Genomic DNA, 22,351 nt, shown 5'->3' on the forward strand with positions numbered 1-22,351 from the left:
TAAACGGGCGTCTGTTAAAACATCGATATCAATAATTTCTAAAACAAATCCATTCATCCCTAAGCTCGTGTGTAAACAAACATAATGATTTTAATGTATATAAATCACGCCTAAAAGGGTCCAAAGCTTAACAAACCAAATCCACATATAATTTTAATTGATAAAAACAAATCCAAAAACTAAATATACAAAGATATTTACTAATTTGACTGCCTCGGTGGCGTAGTATTGCATGTCGGGTACAATAGCGCTCTGAGGTCCTGGGTTCGAATCCCGGGTCGGGCAAAGTGATGTTTGGGTTTTTCTGCTCAGTATCAGCCCGGAGTCTGGAATTTTTGCCCGATATGGCGATAGGCTCGCCCCTCATCACATCATGGGACGGAACATACTTGGCGAAAAGTGGGTGCCCTAGTTGCGTTCCTTCTGTACACTCTTCGGGGATAAATGCGTGATGTTATGTATGTTATGTATTTACTAATTTTCGGTAAAACAGTTACTAAACTATGATCAGATATTTCGTCTTTTTGCGTGAATTCGATTTGCATCCATTCACACAACACTGAGTCATTTTCGAAACTTAACAAATACACTAATAAACAAACTAAACAATTGAGAATATGATTATATTACTTTAAATGAAATATTTATGAAGATTTGTTTACATAGTTTGACACTACATGTACTTGCTGACTGGGCTGCAATAAATGGCGTCTTCTGCCGCAAAGCGGTCCCAGTGTGTTGAAGTCTCGAACAAGAACAAACATAGGAGGAATCTAAATTACCCCCTCATAAGCTTTTTTCAAATAGGCCAAAACCGTTGAAAAGAACGAGACAAATATTATGTTGCTAAGGTCGGTTTTTACTTTAAAATAATCAAATGGTTACCTTTGGTCATCTTTATGATGCCGAATTAAAAGCAAATAAAATGTCAGATGTTCCAACTTGTCAATCTCAAAACAATGTCACAAACGCGCCCACACAATTTAGTTACGTAATACTTCAGCGCGTGTTTTTCAAAGTGGCTACATGTTGTGTAATATTTTTGTTGTTAATTTTAATAAATACACAGTGCTCTTTTAAGTAAAATATAGCCCTAGGAACAAGCAATGGCCTGCGTTATTGTGGGGTGTAAATCTCATTCTTCTCGTAAAGAAAAATTAAACTGAAGTCATCAGCTTCCACCGGGGGTAAAACAAAAACCTAATATATTTTTAAACCCCTGTACATAAGTGCAAAAGTGTTATTAATTATACTTATTATACTGTAGTCGTATTATAATCTGCTGTTGGCCATTCGATCCAGTCATTATTAAATATTTTTTATTTTTACCAATTTACGTAGTCGTGTTCAATAGTGTTGTGCTGCATATTCTGTCGATAACATAGATGTTAGTATATTGTCGTTTACTATTTTGCATAAATTGCCTTTTGCTTTCAATATATGGTGGTGTAGTGGTAAAAGCCACTTGGAAACCGTGCGCGAACGGCTGGGGTCGAGGAACCTAACTGATTTTCATAGTGTGTTTCATACAATGAGCTTCATTGCAGAGTCCCCACAGATGATGCTATGAGGCAAAATGGATCGTTGCCATAGCTCGTCCCAATGGGCATTGGAAAAAACAGCACCGTGTTTGCTCTAAGCATTTCGACAAAGTTTTATTAACATTGAAATAAGTTATCAAACATATGTGACATGAATAATAGTATACCGCTGTGTTTTAATTTTACTGTCCCATTTTAGTAGCTTCTGTCAAATCACACCTCTTGGGTATCTTTTAATCGCTAAGAAATTCAGAAAAGAACAGAAGGCGTACTGGCTTTCTCCTAGACGAAATTCCGGCCGATTTCTTGTTTGTTACTTACAGCGGTTTCCATTCCTTCCGAAATTTCTAACAGTTTCTTAATTTAATAATCTAAATGCTAAACCATTTTTGTGTTTAGTAAATGACGTTTCGGAAGGCATGGAAACTGCTGTAATAGCAAATGAAAATTGGACAAAATTTAGCTCGAAGAACGCCGGTAGTTCTATAGTTTATTGTAATTTAACAGTTTTTTACCGAGTGCTTTTATATACCCAGACTATTTTGGTACTTGAATACCAAATCAGGGTTTTGATATCTTTTTTTAGCCTTTAACTAAAATAGCAATTTGCAACGGTTTGTAGTTGAGTGACTGAAAAGTGTTTATTTTAGCAGGTCTGTGAATTTACCATAGCCGATAGACTAAGCATCTATCGATATCGATAAGATGTCAGAAGGGATCGCAACACAATTAAATTTTGCTGTCTAAGACACAGTACACTCAAATGTCATAGTGTTACTTTATGCTTGTCATTGTTCTGAGTTACTGACTTGATGACGTCATGTCATGGCGGCACTCGTTTCGCATATTTGTAAAACAGATTAAAAAAGTCAAAACTTTCAAATGAATTAAAAAAATATTTCATAATTTTATGATCTGGAACTACTATTTTCCTTGCAATTTTGATTGAACTTCTTATTTATGGATTTTTGGCTTTTGCTCACATATATTTAAAATCCCCAAATTTCATGGTGTCGTTATTTCGAGACGATGTGCGCGCGCATCAAAATTTACTCTCATCCTTTTTCCCCAAGGCACCGACTCCAAACAAACCAACCAAAACCAAATCCTATATATCTGTTATGTCAAATTATTTTTTGGTTTTGAGTTTTTGAGAGTTTGAGGCTTTTGAAGGCGGTAAATCTTTTATTATAATTATTTTAGCTATTTATTTTCTCCCTGATATTTGTTGGTTGATACTGAGATATTGCATCACGAATTTACGACGAATGAGGCCGCTATTTTCCTGGCAACACTGGAAAACAGTCAAAACATAGAGTAGTATGTAGGACAAATCCAAAGAGAATTATAATATATAGGCTTGTTCTGAGTATAGGGGGACAGAACAGCCTAGCGCAACAAGGAACAAATCTCTTTGTATGGAATTGACATGGCATTTAATGGCGGATACTGCTATCTCTCTCAGTACAGTTTCTCTTTCTATTCCTCACCGCCATTATTATTGTTTGTGTATTTCCTGACGTTTTGGAATACATTTGTGTTTATTGACTTATGTTTGTATTATTTGTTATTCAAACAAGTAAAAATATACCAAAAAGTGTTTTGTTGGTGTAAGTGAATAGGTTTTAAAGACATGCCACCAAAAACGTTTCATTATGTGTGAAATTTGTGGAGATCGAGTCAGTCGAATAAATCACAAAAGCAGAATGTTTATGGCGAAATTTCCATTGGATGAGGTCAGGTAAGCATTAATTAGATGTTTTAGTTATCGCGCAAATAAAGTAGCTTAGAAATAATAAAAATTCTCATTTTCTAATTACCATTATGTTACTAGTGATGTTGTTATGATTATCGATATCGATACCTGTTTAAATTTATTAATCAATTTGCCCTCCGGTTACACCCATTTAGGTCCAGATTCTGTGGGAACATAGTGATAAAAGTCGTAATTCTAACTATCTACATACCAAGTTTAATCGCAATCATTTTAGATTTTTGCGGGTACGAATAATAAACATACATTGCATGCACACGCTTTATAATATTAGTAAGATGATGACTGATCATCAGGACAAAAATACTAAAGTCGTGTATGTGTCGGTGTGTGTGTGTGTGTGTGTGTGTGTGTACTTAAAAATGCGTTGAGCAATCAATGTGCCTGGTCACTGTTTATGATTTTGGGCTTAAATCTAATTTAATAAGCAATTTATATACAATACAATATTTCCAGATGCCGAAAGTGAGTTCAGATTGTGGGAAAAGAAGATTTGATATATGTTCCCATAGAAAAGCTGCATACTTTGAAATATGTGTGTGGTTCTCACTTTAATAACAAAGATTTTAATATAAAGAACAATCGCCTTAGAAAGTCAGCCATACCATCGAAAATTTGAAAGCTGATCCACTTCCTGATGAAATGTTGTTTGAATTTCCGTGCCATGTTTTAGAAACAATTATTGCACAATTGATAATATCTTTCAAGAGAAGTGCGATAAAAGTGTCACCATCCTTTGACTTTATAATTAAATATTCTCATTGTACCTTGACCAATCATAAGTGCAACTACATTCGCCTACATGGTGAATAAAGGATTTTATTTTAAAATACAATTATTATTCAACATGTGAAAGCTTTTCATTTTATTTCGAATCGTCACTTTAGTCCAGCCTTGTAATTATAGTGCTAAAATGTTCACTGTATATTGTGAGTTGATTGATAATGTGGACTCAAAAATACATTATATGAATTTTATCAAAGTAGCATTAGCGTCGATTCCCACCAGCAGTAGAATTTATCGATATCGATAAAAGTGCTCACTACTATGTATTTTGTTCAGTTGGTTGTATTGTTATTTGAGGTTCCTGACGTATTCTTCCGTGATATTGGTATTGATACGCCTTGGAAATTCGATGGTATGTCCTGTCTCTTTAAAACGTAGTGATTATTTGTTTAGTTTATATCAGTGTTTTTACGGTCCCTTACTAAAAGATCCTTTAAAATTACCATAGGGCAAAACGACTTTGATTTGAGTTTAAAATAGATAAATTATCAAGTCCAAGTGTGATTCTTTTACTGATGTATCCTTCATGGACAACAGCTTCAGCGTAAAATTAACATTTCAAAATGTTAAAGTGCCTTAAACAAAAATACCATTTCTTAATTTTTCTACTCTGAGTACGATTATGTATTTTTCATATTTTTGAATACTTAATTTCAAAGAAACAAAAAAATAAAACCCGAGAAATTCTTGATGACGTCACACATACAGTTGAATAAAGTTGTTCCTTGGTCCACCTTTCTTTTATTAAAAACTAAGACATCGTCATTTATCAATGTCAAAAGATAATATTATGCCGGCGCCACAGATAACAAAAATATTTGAACTCATGTGGCACGGGAATTTTCGTATTTGTGCAAAAGTTTGTTTAAATGTTTACGTATTATCTTGTCATTCTGTATTGGTTTTACGACCACACATCAAGCGTTCAAAGTTATCGAGTTGCTTGAATGAGAACTGATTATATATGGAAACCTAAAAGTAAAAGCCATAAAAAATTTGGTCAGTGTCTGTAATAGAATACAAATACACAAATACCCGTGCCAAACATGAGTTCAAACAAGTGTTCTAATATTTGTCTGTGTGTGGCACCGGCAAAGACGTTTTACAAATAGACGCGTCATAGACTAACAAAATTGCACATAAAACGGCGCACTATTCACTATAGCATCATGACTGTACATATAATTACAAATTGGCTCGATGAAGTCTTTTAGTTATACAGGTGTCAAATTAACGATATATATATTTATTGTATAATGAATTAATATTATATATATATAACCCTTCTGTGTCGCCTAATAATATTGCATCGTTCAGAAAATATTCAATCGTTCCTGCGTCGACCTGCTTGCTTTAGTTGATGTTTTGTTAATGTTACAACCGGTACCTACATTTCTGCAGCAATTGCATTACTTCCTTTATATTTTATGTAACAATTATCATTTTGTATACGACTTATTTATGATTTCGTTGTTTGATCATAATGCTCATTTTGTGTTTATTGTATGTTGTAATTTAACCACCACGTAACCCATAATTAATAGTTAAGTGATGGCAATTTAAAGATAATATCATGTACACAAGTGCGAAATTATTTTGCTTTTATCGCGTTAATTGTTCGAATCTCTTTTTTTAGTACATACTCTATTTAGATCATATACCCACTGTTATGGTATATATCTAATATGTATTGGCAATTTGTATCGCATTCGCATTTCGCTGTTGATTACTACCCGGTTTCATAGACCTGTTTTAAATCAGTTCTTATTATAATTATTTAATCTTTCTTGTTTAACAAATTGTTAAATTAATCTGTTTGATATCTACATAAAATATTTTTATATTATTATCATAAGTAAAACAACCTTCGCATGACGAAGAAAGTATATTTTAATGAATGCTAATCTTTATAGTTCCTTTTTCTATGGATAAGTATAATGATCATTGTAAACTTGATGTTAATTTCTTTTCCAGTGAACATTTTCAATTTTTAAAAGTAGCGTGACTTATTTGTGAAATAATTTTGTTTGGCTTAGAATAAGTTTGTTCTTGTTAATATTAGTTTCACTTATTTGTGTAGAAAGATAATGCTAGAATCCGAATTTCCTTTTGATGAAGACAAAGATAAATAATATGGCTAGCTAGTATGTTTCAGAGTTAATTGCTGTTCTAGATTTGTAAATTTTATGTATTTCTATATTGAATCGTATATTATTAGGCAATTTTTTATAAAAAATAATAAATTCTCTTTTATTTGAACATTGATACTTGATATTTATTTGATGATACATTAAAATGATTATCGAAATACAAAAGAATTCATATATTTGTTATAAAAGTTAAATCAATTGTTGTAAAATATAGTTTGACAATTGAGAATGTTTTTAGCATATTATAAATATCAATGTTAATTATCATTCGTCACAGTATGTATTTTTAGACATAAAATAATTTTAAGTATATTTTTATTATTTAGTATTTCGGAATTTTACAGTGTATTACAGTTTATTTTAAAGTAGTATCGTTTACTTTTCCATTGAATATAATTAATAACTAAGATCAAATTATCAGCGCTTACATAGCTTAATAGAGGTGTAATACTTTGTAAATCTAATATGGAATGTGAATATCATTAGTACTTACTATAAGCATTTTGTACACAAAATGTTATAGCAAAAATAAAATAAAAATAATATTTTCAATATTATGTTTGTCTGATTAACGATCTTATTCTTAGATCTTATTACTATCGAATTATTATGTATTGATAATGATAGAAGTACACTGTAAATAAGATGTCAGAAATATTATACTACGACGGCATAGCAAATACAGATCTGCTTCTAAGTATTTTAATACTTGATTGCCGTCTTCTGCACTTTTAAAACCGTTTGCAAAATAATAAAACACAATAAACCTGAATCGTGAAACGCAACGAAAATCGCGAACGCCCTCTACCTCACAAGTATGAAGCAGCCGTAATGTCGATTGGCACAAAACCCAACGAGTAGGCTCTCTATTTCCATATATATTATAATTCTCTTTGGATTATATTCTCTTTGGGACAGAAAAGTCAAAGTGCAAACAATATGGCTGAAAAGCGCGGGAAACCTTTGAATTTGGCGGGTGTCTTTTTTTCATGTTAAATTAAAAATAATTGTTTTTATTCAAAAATTTAGTCAGATAAGTTGTAAATTGTATATATTTTTCATTATTTATTTAATTTTAGTGTAGTGTATATAGAAAACATCTATTGGTAAGTGAGTATTTAATTAATATTTAGTTGGGAGTTGGGATGGACGAGCCCCCAGATCCTGGGGTGATGTTCCCCAACCATCACATTTTATAACAATAGAAACTGCTTCAAGCTTAGACACTGACTGTTCAGTTTCCAACACTAATAAAAGAAAACGCATACGATTAAGTAAGGTGTGCAAAATATGTAATAAAAAACGCAAAATGCAATGGCTGTAGACTCGGGTAGAACTGGATGTCGTTGCGAAGACAGTGACGAAAAATCACTGAAAATCCATCACCTCTCAAAGCACCGCATACACAAGCTCTTCCATCTCAGGCCTCTCAGGTACCTCCCAATATAACAGATGGTATTAGAAAAGAATATTCTGCATTGGATGCTTCACCATTCATTATTCATGTTGCTAGGTCTAGTACTGGTGAGGTAACACAGGATCTCAACTTGCATCCAATATGCTTTGGCAGATTTTTATATAAAACCAGGTGCCAAACATAGTACAAGGCTGTTTGAATCGTTTCGGTCGCAACAAAATTTCGATGGCATTCTCCAGTCACTCAGCTGCAAATTCTTTTATAAAGCATCATGCCTTGTTGGAGAAAAAGGCTATGAAGCCTTTATTCCATCATTTAATGTTACCAGAATGGGGCTTGTAAGAGGTGTACCAGTGGACATGTCTGTGGAAGAAATAAAAGAAAATATTAGGGTTCCTTTAGGTTGTGGTGACATAATAAAAGTAAGACGCCTAAATTATAAAACAATAGTGGATGGCTCTGCCAGTTGGAAACCATCCCAGACTGTAGTGCTAACATTTGATGGTCAGGTCCTCCCCACAAGAGTATTTATGTGTTTCAATTCCCTCAAAGTAGAACTATACATTTATCCTTCAATTCAATGCTACAATTGTTGTCGGTATGGACATACTAAAGATACATGCAGATCTAAACCAAGGTGCTATAAATGTGGACAAGGGCATACTGGTACATCTTGTGACTGCGACCAAGATAATAGTTATTGTTGTCTTTGTGGCGGCCACCATATTGCAATCAGCAAGGATTGTCCAGAAGCAAGTAGGCAGACAAATATAAAAATATATGGCTCAAAATTGCGTTTCATACTCAGAAGCATCAAAGATATATCCTCCGGTGACTAAATCATATGCGCCCCGTTCTCCGCCTAAATCGATACAAGGTTATGATCGTGCAGCCCACCAAGCTATTGTAGGTGATTTCAACTCTCCCAATTATGCCGATGGGTGTGCACTACCTAAGACTGGTACCCTGCCAGAACCACAATCGGTGGCTGATATTATTATTGCTTTAGTTTCATCACTGTCACAAACAATTTTACCGTCCAACGTTGCCCCTTTATTGAAAATAATAACTGACATATTTAACAATGGCTCACTTAGGCAAAGTACTACAATGGAACTGCAGAAGCGTAGTGAAGAACAAATCTGATTTAATTTATCTTATTAACAAATTTAACCCTTGTATTATAGCTCTATGTGAGACGTGGTTAAAACCGGAATTTTGTTTTAAAATTCCTGGTTATTCCTGTCTCAGGGAAGATAGAGCCGATGGGTATGGCGGTGTTGCCATACTCATCAAAAGGCCCATAATTTTTCCCAGTTTGACTTACCATCTCACCATAATGATTTTTCCATAATAGCATCCATTGTTAATAATATTTGTTTTGTATCTATTTATATCCCGCGTCCGTGTCCTTCTATATTTAGAGAAATAAACAACATTATTTGTATTTTACCTAAACCATTTTTAATTGTAGGAGATTTTAATTCTCATCATGAGTCATGGGGTTGTTCTACAACAAAAACTTGTGGAAGAGACCTTGTTGATATTATCGATTCTCATAATCTTTGTATTATAAACTCAGGTTCTCCAACCCGCCGTACCAACCCTGATGAAGGTCACAGTGCCGTAGATTTAGCCATTAGTTCACCGAGCCTAGCTTCTTCTCTTACTTGGGAAACTCTCTCTTATTCTTATGGGAGCGATCACCTACCAATTCTGATTAGCTTTCCTCATACCAAAAGCCTTCTGTTTCGCGGTCACCACGTTTAAAATATATATTAAAAGATGTAGATTGGAATGAATATAAAAACGACTTGATCAAAAGTTTCAAATCTTCCTGACATAGAAAATAATAACGAAACAGTATGTTCTGTGGCTCTCGCTAAAGTAATGACGGAGGTTGCGGATGAGATATTTCCCATTAAAAGCACCAAGAACAGTAGAATTTCTTCTCCACCATGGTGGGACCGAGAGTGTACAGAAGCTGTAAAGAAAAGGGAAAAGAAAGCCGAAAGGGCTTACTGCCAAAATATGACTTCCGATAATTTTGATTACTACATACTGATTTCTAAACAGACGAAAAATTTATTTCAAAAGAAAAATCTGAAGGTTGGAAATCATTTTGTCATTCTATTTCCCCAGATACTCGTCCATCTATGGTTTGGCGAAATATTCGTAGATTTCGATCAGCCTTTAGTGATAATTCCGTCTGTTCACTCTCGCCCTCCCTAACAGAAGATATTTTAGATCATTTGGCTCCTCCTACTGTTCCACTACAACTTTGTCCATCCGCAGTCCTGAAAATAGACGATGACTTAAACTCCCCATTTTCACTATCAGAGCTCAAAGGTGTTTTAACTAGTGTTAAAGATTCTTCCCCGGGTGAAGATGGTATTCCCTACTCTTTTTTTTGTAATCTTAGTGACACAGCATTACTTTATTTTTTAAACATTGTTAATTCCATTATGATAACTGGTAACATACCTGCCTCATGGCGATCACAAATTGTATTGCCTATTCTGAAACCTGGTAAAATTGCGTGCCAGGCCTCATCTTATCGTCCAATAGTTTTATCCTCCGTACTGTTAAAACTCGCTGAACATATGGTTAAAACCGATTGGAATGGTATATCGAGAGTAACCGCCTTCTGTCAGATAGCCAATATGGATTCCGAAAAGGCAAAAGCACGATAGATAGTATTAGTATTTTTGTGTCCGATATCCGCCTAGCTTTTCTGAGAGCAAATCAGTGGTTGCCACATTTTTAGATATCAATTCAGCATACGACAATGTCGTTCCCTCCATTCTAAGCAAAAATGCATGATCTTAACATCCCCGGTATACTATCTAATTTTATTACAAATTTAATAAGAGAACGATATATTCATATTTGTCCAGATGATGCTACCAAATTATCTAGAACCGTATGTAGGGGTCTACCCCAGGGGTCAGTGCTAAGTCCCTTACTATACAATATTTACACATATGACCTGGAATCAGCTTTAAATAGTTCCGTAAAAATCCTACAATATGCAGATGACCTCCTTCTTTATACATCAGAAAAAATTACTTCTAATTCTTGTTCCTCTATGTCATCAGCTATGAGATATTTAGAGTCCTGGATGACTCGAAATGGATTAGATCTTTCACCCTCTAAAAGCTGTTTAGTTTTGTTTTACCCAGAAAACGTGTATTTCCTTTAATTGAAGTAAAATATAAAAATGTGATGATTCCGGTAAAGACCGAAGTGAAATTTCTTGGTGTTTTATTAGACTCAAAACTTACGGGTTCGCAACATAGTGATTATTTAGTAGCTAAATGTGAACGGAACTTGAATATTTTACGTTGTCTTTCAGGTGTTTGGTGGGGGGCGCACCCATTTTCTTTACGGCTCATATATAATGCATTAATTAGAAGTCTTTTAGACTATGGTACATTTATCTTGGAACCGGCTAATTCAGCAGCGTTTAAAAAACTTGACTTAATTCAGAACAAAGCTCTTAGAATAATTGCTGGTGCGATGAAATCCAGTCCAATTAACGCCCTGGAAGTTGAGTGTGTAGAACCTCCTCTTAAATTGCGAAGACAGTACTTGTCAGACAGATTTTTGTTTAAAGCTTTGCAATTTTCTAATCATGCTCTTTTTCCAAAACTTCAATCTCTTTCTCAATATATTGCAACGTCTTCATCGTGGAAAGAAAAATCACTTCCTTGTTTAGTTATAAGTTTTCGTAAATTTATAAGTTTTCAAGCGCCCACTTATAGATCAGTTTCTCTCCCAATTTTTATGGTTGGGTTTAAATCACTTTTGCTTTCGCCGGTGATATGTTATTCCTTGGGCGTTGATAGAGACCACCCTAACACTAATACTCAGTTTAATGAATTAGTAAGCATTAAATGGCCTGATTTTCACCACTTATTCACTGACGCATCAAAACACTCCTTGTCAGATTATACTGGCGTGGGCGTTTACCATACACAATATAACATTACACAAAAAATAAAGCTTCCTCCAGAAACTTCAGTCTTTACAGGGGAATGTTATGGAATATATAAAGCGTTAGAATTTATTCTTATTGCTAGACTTAGTAAAACTGTTATTTTTTCAGATTCATATAGTGCCCTTCAGGCCGTTGAAAAATTTCCTTTTAAATCAAAATCCCACTCAATTGTGATATTGAATATAAGAGAAAAGCTCGTAGAATGTCTTTCCAAAAACTTAATGGTAGTTTTATGTTGGGTCCCTGGTCACGCTAATATAAAAGGAAATGTTAAAGCGGACCGTTTGGCTAATGAGGCGATAACAAGTGGTGATGTATATCCCTATATAAATTATTGCACCGATCTGGCTGCACTTCCAAGTACTTTTCTCAGGGAATCCTGGGAAAAGTGCTGGGAAGCAAAGCAGTCAGATAAAAGGCAAATTATATTCGAAAGTCCAATTGGATATACCGGAGAAGCCATGGTTTTGCAAATTGAAACTTGGCAAGCGATCTACTAGTATATTAATGAGAATGCGCTTGGGTCATGTGTGTTCGCCAACTCACCTTGCTAGACTTGGTATTAATGCTAGTACAGCTTGTGAATGCGGTGAAGAAGAGGGTGACCTCAATCACATCTTCTTCGCTTGTCCACTTTTTGACAATGCTAATTTTATTAGTCAACTCACTTCCTTTGGTGTTCCTTTTCCTTGTTGTATTTCTTCCCTCCTCTTATTTAATGTAAATATTTATAAAGCTATTTCCTCATTTATTGTACATAATAATATTAAAATATAGTTTGTATATACCTAATATATTATATTTACGTGTATTATCATTATTTACTTAGTAGATATTAATATATTTTCGCTTAACCAACTTTCCTGACTTAATCCAAATTCCGAATCCTATTTTCTTTCTGTAATATTATGTTTCCCTAGCTTTATTGACATTGGCGTAGCACAGCAACTCAGTGCTTGTAGCCATATAATAGAAAAAAAAAAAAAAAAACAATATGGCTAGTTGCTGATTATTGCAAAGGCCAATCGTAATTTTGATTGCACAGCTAAGACTCGGATTTATTTATTAAAACAGCAGGAATACTTTGTCATCATGGTAACTAAAAGCGAATATAACGAAGATCTTTTTGAATACATTAAAGTAAGTGAAGATGAAGATGACGCCAACTCAGTAGAAATACCTTGCGAACTTGATGGAACCCTACTGCTTTCAACTCTGGTTGCTCAGTTTCCGGGAGCCTGTGGATTGAAATATAGACATCTTGATAGTAAGTCAATTCGTGGCATTCGTTTAAGTGAAGGCAAATTGCATCCCCCAAGCGAAGTGGGTTGGGGTAAAAATCTTTATGTTTGTGTATTTCCCAAAGAAAACAAACGTAAAATGGAAGATGTGTCTCCTGAAAACTCAGCTGCTAAAACAAAACGTTTAGAAAAAAAACTTACATGCTCTGATCTTATATGTCTTGGACTGCCTTGGAAATCAACAGAAGAGTCGATTAAACAATACTTTGAACAATTCGGAGAAGTGGTAATGGTTCAACTGAAGAAAGACAAAAATGGATCTTTTAAAGGGTTTGGTTTCATACGATTTGCAACATACGCATCCCAGATGAGAGCTCTGGCACAGAGGCACAACATAGACGGGCGCTGGGTAGACGTGCGCATCCCGAATTCTAAAGAAGGTGTAGTCCCACAGATGCCTTGCAAAGTGTTTGTTGGAAGATGTACTGAGGACATGACTGCTGATGATCTGCGAGAATATTTCTCTAAGTTTGGGGAAGTGACAGATGTTTTTGTACCCAGGCCTTTTAGGGCTTTTGGTTTTGTCACATTTCTGGATCCTGAAGTGGCTCAGAGTTTGTGCGGTGAAGATCATGTTATTAAAGGTGCTTCAGTGTCAGTTTCAAGCGCTGCACCAAAAATTAGAAGCAAAACAAATCAAAACTGGAAAGATGAGTCATACAATTCCAACAATTGGGAAGGAAACAGGAGCGGTCCATCTGGAGGATCAAGCAGTAGTGGAGGAAACAGTAATATTGATTCTCTTAATATGCAAAATTTGGGCATCAATCCTAATGGGGGGCCACCACCTAATTTTAATTTACCAATAAGTCTTGTTGCTGCTGCACTTAATCAAGCCGGTTGGGGTGGATTTTTAGGTGGGCATGGTGGTAACTCAGGTCCGAACAACTGGCAGGGAGGTCCACCACCAGGCAATGCAGGCAAGAACTGGAATGGGAATCAAAATTGGGGACAAAATGGTCCACCACCATCTTGGAATCAAGGTAACCAAGGCTGGAGTGGAGGCGGAGGAAAAGGAGGCAACTGGAACCAAGGCAATTGGTCAAATGGCCAAGGAAACTGGAATGGTAATGGCAGTGGTGGTAGTGGCTCCGGCAATGGGTGGAACAACAACAAACCTCCATCGTGAGGTGAGCTCACCATGTATCCACTTATAACAGAGGTATGAAGTAATAATGTTAAGATTTAGAATGTATATTTAGGTTAATATTATAATAATAATAACATAATGTGTTTGTAAAAGATATAATAAAAAAGGGCTACTTGAATGAAATGATGTATATGTAGCATATTATTATATTATATTAGATTTAAGACCAAAAGTATGTTGTGTGAAACATGTGATGTGGTATGATGAAGGAACTGATCAAACATGAAATAAACAAGGATGCCCACTCTGAGATGGATGTTTTAATTACAAGGGTAGACACTGGTCTATGAACAAGTGTGATGTTATATTTGAATTGAGTTATATGTAAACTGTGTGAATGTACATCTGGCTGAGGATGTTCTTATCATACTCGGGTTGAACACGTGGACAGCATGATCAAGTGTTGTGTAGTGTGGACAGCTGTGAGAGTCTAGCCATACAAGTGGTTTTGCGAGATGTGGCTGCTTCATACTGCATGTTCATTACATGCATCTATTTTGCGGTAAGTGGTGAGTGGGATATGGTATGATTAGATGTCATTTGGCAATGGCTGTAATAAGATGTAATTTAACTGATTTTTGTGTCATAGATGAAATATAGGCAATTGAAGATAATGCTGACTGAGTGTGAATATAACCAATGTGGTAATGGTTTGTCTTTTTTATTTTGTTTGAAGTCTTGATTTTTGAGGTATATTTAGCTTTGTTTTCTTATTTTTTATATTAGTTTAAAAAAATGTTATTAACTTTATTTTCATTACAGGTTTTATCATGAAGAGAAGGTAAAAAAAAACTAAGAAGGCATTGAACTGCAGGAAGAAATGCTGAGAAGTTAAGTATGCTTATATCACAATATTGATAATTATGCAATGGATTTCTCAAAATATTCTACTTTCTCACACAGGATCATTTAGGTGATATGCATTTTTTGGCCTGCTATGAGGTACCTATTTGGCTGAGTAAAATAATACTGAATATAACAGATGTGTATCAACAATCAAAGTATAACACAAGGTGAATAATGTACTTATTACTGTCATCGTCTTTTACGACTTTTATATACAATACAAAGTGATCACATAATTAGTTGTAATTTAATGTGGCTTATTAAAAAGAATTGAAGGTTCAATGATTTGAGATACAAAGCAATATCAAAGCGGGGAGACTAGATGTCTCCATGCCGTATTTTTACTCCAATGTGATACACCCTGAAGAATTTAATCAGCGACAAAAAAACTTATTTAACTAACTTAACTTAGTGGACGAGATATCCTCGATCATTATTCTGGGGCAAGAGAAAGGTACAATCGCTGTTTTAATAGAATAGTACGGAATGTAACAAAATGGAATTAAAACAAAAGGTCCCTGGAAGTGTCCCAATGGAACTTAGAGACATATAACGCGGACGTAGCCGCGAGCAAAACTTGGAAAAAACTTTTTATTAAAGTTATTTAAATTAATTTATCTTACACCACATAGGCAGTCCTAGTTACTTACGCATAAAAACCACACTACCGTTTATCCCTATCGCCTCGGGAATTTACAATATTAGATAAAAACATGTAGAAATTGGCGCCAAATAGTATCTATGTTGGATACAGGACAAAATGTAAACATTCTTCATTTATGATTGTAAAATTACTTAACGGAAATATATCCTTTAAGGTTTTGAACAGCTGTACTCAAACTTTTTTATATGGTTTACAATGACCAATAGTTATGGTGCTGTGGGTCGCAACATAAATTCATTGCCTTTTTAATAATTAAGTGCTTAAAAACATTAACAAATCGAATGTTTATTTATTTGAATGAGAGTATTACACTTTACTGAAAAAATATACGGTTAGCTCAAACTTTACAATTCAAATAATCGGGAAAATTGACTAGTAGTGAAATTTTATTTTTTAAATCACTTGGACCATTTGGAAAACCTCGGCGGGCGCACGCAAAAGCCCGGCAGGACTCAGTATGAGTGTAGCTGCTTTAGGTAATATGAATATTCAGCAATTATCAACGTAATCGGAGATAACAAGAATTCGAATATTATACAATGGCGTAGTGAGTCGTTGCCGCTCAAAGGTGCCACGTGAAAAAAATAAATAAAAAAATACATGCGAGAATATGAATGTCAAACATTTTGCCATTTTTTAACCTTTTGCCGTCTAAACGTGCTAAAAATGCCGCTCGAGATGGGGCGCTTTTGCCACCCTAAGTGCTCTATGACACTGATATATATAATATTTAACTTTCGTTAAAACCTAAAACATTGTTCAGCATTATAATTAAACTATTTTTCAGATTTTATCGCGGTTTTTATATTTAATTTTAATGTCTAACATTCGCGTAAACATAAGAAAACATTGTTAGCATTGTAAATAAAGTTAGACCCATGCATGTTTCAAGAACGCATGAATAAAAATACGTTAGAATATTATCATGAGAAGCTACGCTAAGCTATTATAATAAATGGAAAATGGTCTCGGTACGTCTATCTCAGCCTAGACAGATAGGTATTGGAACTCATATGGACTTTACTTACTTTCTACAATACTAATAGTTATGTTGTGTACTTAAAGGCATGTATATAATAAAGTGTAATTTTTCAAATTTAGTACGAGATCCCACTGCAGAATTAGTGCACTCATCGAGTACATGTTAAAAACTACATTCTTACACATATTTATGCTTAGAAGAATATATATCTACTAGGTTGCCTATTAAAACTTGGCCGCAAATATTTTTAATTAAATTATTGTTAATTGATTTTTCGGAAAACATTTCATTCATTTGTTTGTCAAATAAAATAGCGTCCACTTCATGACAATACACATAAAGACTCTGAAAAACCACGGTTGCCGTTGCGCACTTGGCCGCACCTCTTCGCAGCCAGGTGTAAGCAGGTATGACTATGATACATTTACTCGTTCATAATGTATATTTATTAGCTATACATCAAATTAAAGCTGAATTTTTTGTTGATCATGATACACGGTTGCCTAATTAAATCTAGCCGCAAATAAGGGTTGCCGACTCTTAAAAATGATAAATATTGAAGGTAGAGTGAAAGAGAGCTAGCGCGTAATATTACCAGTCAGAAAAGGATAGCGAGTACTAGCTGTACGACACTTTTGAGCCATTGCGCATACGCCTGATGATCGTGTTCTCAACCACCAGTTAAAACAATAGTAGATACAACTTAATAAATACTCCAAAAAAAAGTCTTCTCAAAATGATAAATGTAAAAATTACCACAATAAATTACTATCCATTAAAAATAAAATTAGGGTTACTCACGTAAAATAAAATTTTATTGTGCAAGTACTGTTTGAATAAATATTATATCTTATTCAGGTATTCAAAAACTTATTACATATAAATGAAGCATTTAAGTAACTCAAAAATTAAACAAACGTATCTTATCTATCCGTAAATTTTATTTAAAAATCTGAACCATCAGAGCTTTCATTTTCACTATCATTGAAGCTATCACTTTCATAACTTTCATCGCTAGAAATATCATAATCATCGTCATTATCGGAAGATTTGTTCGTGGAATCACAGAGAACATTTTCAACTTGCATTGGAGCTGAATCTCCCAGAAACCATGTAGAATTCTTCTGTATCTTTATGCTTTAAAACTGTAATTTTTTTAAGACACGCTGTATGATATCCAACGTCATAGGTAGATTCAATATAATATCATTGTATTTATATATTTTTTTTACGACGAAATAATAACATTAGCAAACACTTTTGAATGATGCATCATCAAAGTCAAGTACATTGCATTTTTTCTCACACAGAAAACACGCCTTCATCTTCATGAATTTTATTCGAAGTTTATTAACCCATTTAGCATCGGAATGTTTGCCGGCAAACATTACAGCTACATGACGTGTGTCACGGGAATATAACCTTATTATGTACTACATGCTATGTATGTTATCCTTTTCTGACTGGTAATATAACGCGCTAGCTCTCTTTCACTCTACCTTCAATATTTATCATTTTTAAGAGTCGGCAACCCTTATTTGCGGCCAGATTTAATTAGGCAATCGTGTATCATGATCAACAGAAAAAAATCAGCTTTAATTTGATGTAGGTATAGCTAATAAATAAACATTATGAACGAGTAAATGTATCATAGTCATACCTGCTTACACCTGGCTGCGAAGAGGTGCGGCCAAGTGCGCAACGGCAACCGTGGTTTTTCAGAGTCTTTATGTGTATTGTCATGAAGTGGACGATATTTTATTTGAAAAACTATTGAATGAAATGTTTTCCGAAAAATCAATTAACAATAATTTAATTAAAAATATTTGCGGCCACGTTTTAATAGGCAACCTAGTAGATATATATTCTTCTAAGCATAAATATGTGTAAGAATGTAGTTTTTAACATGTACTCGATGAGCGCACTAATTCTGCAGCGGGATCTTAGACTATTATAGCAACATAGCTTCACGCTTTTTTCTCTTCTCAGAGGTAGGCAGACGTATTACATTCACATTTCATCAGTTTGTCAGTTCCCATATAATAGCGGTGGGCTTTTCATCACTTGCCGAACGTAAGTTCCCACAAAAACCCAAATTCTTTGCGCGGCCCAGAATGTGATCCTAAGACTTCAGTGCGGTAATCGCATTTGCATTTCGCAACTACGCCGCCGAGGCAGTATATATTTTCTTATATAATTAAATCTTAATCTAAAAATCTACTTCCAAATCACTTACCCCTTATTCTATTCTTATTATTCTATTTATTTATCTGAGGACGGAGCATTGCTGTGATAACAAGTCTGTTTCTCAGCTTCGTTTATCTGACAACCAACTAGATTGAAGTTGTATCTCAATATTAGCCAATCACAACGGCCCTATGTCTACGCATTGCGAAGGCTACCATGCCGTCAGCACTAAGAAACGAGACTTGTCACAGCAATGCTCCGTTCATAGATAAATAACGTCTATGAATTAGGGGGTTAAACTTTACTACCAAGAATATTGACCAATACAAAAAGAACAAATAATTATCTAAAAAATAATGATTAACCGTTCACATAAGTGTAGCAATGTTATGTTACGACACGGGATCGAACCCGCAATCTTTTGTTTTCAGCCGGCGCGGCGAGCGAAAGCGATACTTGAAGGACATCGTGGGGTTTTACTGTACTACTACTATTTGGTATGAGATCGACAGAATTTGCCTTCAGTTACTAAAATTGGATTAAAAAAATTCAAGACGTTTATGATTGGATTTTAAATAAATACTAAAATAATTAAGTTGCGTTTTATTTCAAATTTGGAAGCTTTCTATTATAATAATAGGATTTAGAGCACCACTTCATAAATACGTACAACTATAAAGTTTACACTTATAATTCTTATAATCACAAGGTAATCACAAAGTTATGAGATCCATGGCAATCGTTTACGGAAAAACCATGAGTTACAATAATTATGTATTGTTTTTATATAGCGTAAGCCATATTTAATTATTTCAAACACCGTTAGCAAAGTCGACCCTATTATGTGGCTTTTGTATGACGGAAAATGCTGTCTTACCATAAAAAAAATATTTTACATTTTAATTAGTAAAAATGCTCATTTGAGTATTTACCGATGTAATTTTTTTTAATCGAATGTGTTCTACCTAAGAAAAGAATCATTTAGCCGAACAGTTGGAGCAAATAGAGTTAATAATATTTATAATACCTATGTAATCTAATTATAATAGTAGTTTAGGGTTTTATTAACATCGGGGGGCCCTATTCTGTCTACGGGGTCATTATTTTTTTTATTATTTTACCTATACGGCTATCAAAGCTATCCTTCGATTAGAGCACCCGTAATTGCAGTCATTCGTCCCCGTAAACCGAATAGAGCACCCTGACCTTATATGAATTAATATCAACATCTACCTATAGATTGACGACCTAAGAGAATATAGCCGCTTTATTTGGATTTGGTAACAGAACAATTATTTATCAAAGAATATGGAATTCGATTAGAAATAAATATGTACCTATATTACTTATCTTTTAATGGTAACTTTTTACTGTAACATGTTATCATCAGATAGGTATTTAATCCAATCCTAAAGGACCGCATGCAATTTTAAGATAAAACACATGTTTAAGATCATTGTAAAAAAGTCATCCTAAAACATCTAAGTGTGTAGGTATGTAATTTTATGGGCTTTCAATATCACTCCAATTTTACTTATATTAAAAACGATTTATTTGTTATTTCAAACTGTAATAACGGGTAAGTACATTTTATAATAATCAATCAATAACTACTCCTGGACCGTTGGTAACGAAAAGATCTTAAAAAATCCTATTCCTTGCAAAGTATCAAAATTGAATAATAGGTAGGTATTTAATAAGGCAGCCAGTTAATGATACAATTATCCATAAACTCGCACAGATATGCTTCTAGTATCAATATTGGGAGAAGGATGTGTCAAGGTGTTTTCGCCAGGTTTTTCGACGTTCAGTGATATTATAATATTTATGGTCCCCGGTTACAACAACAGATTGTTAATAGCATTGAGCTAAAGCAGTTTATATGTTCGTACATCAGGCACTATGTATGCTACCGAGGTCCTAAAGCGTGACAGATGGGAGCAGTATCATCGATACTGCTCCCATCTAATTAAAAATGTTATGTTAAAAATGTTAAATTAAAATTTTTAATACAAGTACTTGTAGGTATATTCTTCATAATGTTACAGTCCTCGTATTGTAACTGGTATGTTTGTGCGATCGCTGGAACGCGTTCGTTGTAACCAAAAGATAAAAAATATGACACCAGTAATTATTACTCCTCCCTAAATACGTAGGGTCCAGTATCCTGGACTTCATCATTCCTACGTGCACCCTGATCACAAAATGTACAAGTAGGTTCTGTTCTATTACATTTTGGATTTCCACCATTATTGGCAGATTAGGTAAACTATCTTACATTAAGATTAGCAATTAGCGATACTTTCAGAAAAGAAAATTTCTGAGCAAGCATTATTGGGCAAAACGTGAGAAAAAAAACGATATCTTGGAACAAACATAGCTCATATCATTTCTGTGGTAGTTTAAAATGACTGTGTCGGTCATGGATTAATCCATTAAATTATAGGCATTGAAACTTTTTAGAGTTTATTTCACTCACTGATTGCTATATTTTTTTTATCAGCTTTAAGATGAGATACAGTCCGCAAGACTCTATTACAATAGAAATTCAGGAAAGTTAGTTATTCTTCATCATGTAATAACCTTGGACAAAATTGTCTGTTAAGGTGCTCCCCCAACAAAACGGCGAGCTAATCGTATTTTTAGAAGCTATATACTCAAAATTTATAAAACAGAAAAAAATATCATTTTAATTTGCAACCAAAACAATTTAATAAAGAATATTTTTGTAGTCTTAAATTTTCAAAAAGACCTAAAATTGATTTTTATGTAAATTATTCATAAATCTTTGCAAATTCCCTCCGGACCTCGTGCGCCGAACATGTAAGTATAGAACGAATGCTCAAGGCTGCTTGCTCGAGGAAGAGTCTTCAACAAAATCGTACGGTAAATAAATATAAGATCTTGATATTCGAGTAGGAATTAATGAACCTTTAATTCTCAAAATCACTGGGAAATCCCAGTGTTTTAAGAATATTTTTTTTTATCCTCGTCAGGTTAGCTTCAACGCAAAATTCTGTTAAAACCTAATTGGGGCCACAAACAAAATTTTGCAGCAGACTACTTAAGTTTTATAAAACGCAATTCTTCCGAGAATTTGGTTTTGACACGATGGTATTATTGACTTCCAAGGGTTTCAATATTTTAATAGAACGTTCGATATACTTATATGTAAAACAGCGTAAAATTTTAGTTCTCCGAATCAAATTCTAATTATGTAGGTACCTACTATGAAGGCGAGGTGCACGTACCGCAACTAAAACATAATGGGAAAATTCTACAAAAATATGTTTATTTTATGAATTGATTTGCTTTGGTTTCGCGTACACACATAACATTGGAAAGATTATTTATATTGAAATCTTACAATTTAACTGTAGGAACTTCTATAGCAGACCTTACAAACATTATTTGCAATTAGATTGAAAGAAAATATCTTTTCGGGTAATAGTAGTAGTGTCAAGAAGATAAGATATTTTATACCATTCATTTACCACAAGTTTACATACATTATTACAAATATTTGAAACCGTTACAGCAGTCATTGAAAATT

The 22,351-nt window shown here is 34.0% G+C and overlaps 1 protein-coding gene across 2 annotated transcripts; it reads left to right on the plus strand.

Moving 5' to 3' along the window:
- Nucleotides 1-12,632: 12,632 nt before the first annotated feature.
- LOC115445082 (TAR DNA-binding protein 43) lies at nucleotides 12,633-19,393 on the plus strand. 2 transcript variants are annotated; one of them, XR_003938790.2, is made up of 3 exons: nucleotides 12,633-14,131; nucleotides 14,882-15,132; nucleotides 19,230-19,393. XR_003938790.2 is itself a non-coding variant. In XM_030171170.2 (2 exons), the coding sequence occupies exons 1-2, from the start codon at nucleotides 12,761-12,763 to the stop codon at nucleotides 14,096-14,098; spliced, it is 1,209 nt and encodes a 402-aa protein (XP_030027030.2). In that variant the 5' UTR covers nucleotides 12,633-12,760; the 3' UTR covers nucleotides 14,099-14,371. The 2 variants fall into 2 exon arrangements, 1 of the variants encoding a protein (XP_030027030.2); XM_030171170.2 differs by lacking the exons at nucleotides 14,882-15,132; nucleotides 19,230-19,393 and having other exon boundaries at nucleotides 12,633-13,697; nucleotides 13,827-14,371.
- Nucleotides 19,394-22,351: the final 2,958 nt, after the last annotated feature.

This window comes from Manduca sexta, unplaced genomic scaffold (genome assembly GCF_014839805.1).
Source record: "Manduca sexta isolate Smith_Timp_Sample1 unplaced genomic scaffold, JHU_Msex_v1.0 HiC_scaffold_807, whole genome shotgun sequence".
In the NCBI taxonomy this organism is placed as follows: Eukaryota; Metazoa; Arthropoda; class Insecta; order Lepidoptera; family Sphingidae; genus Manduca; species Manduca sexta.

What these genes read in the sequence shown, in the direction of transcription:
- LOC115445082 (XM_030171170.2), top strand. Translation starts at nt 12,761, where the DNA reads ATGGTAACTAAAAGCGAATATAACGAAGATCTTTTTGAATACATTAAA. An exon ending in AAGCAGTAGTGGAGGAAACA is followed by an intron (nt 13,698 to 13,826) that starts GTAATATTGATT and finishes GTGGATTTTTAG; the next exon opens with GTGGGCATGGTGGTAACTCA.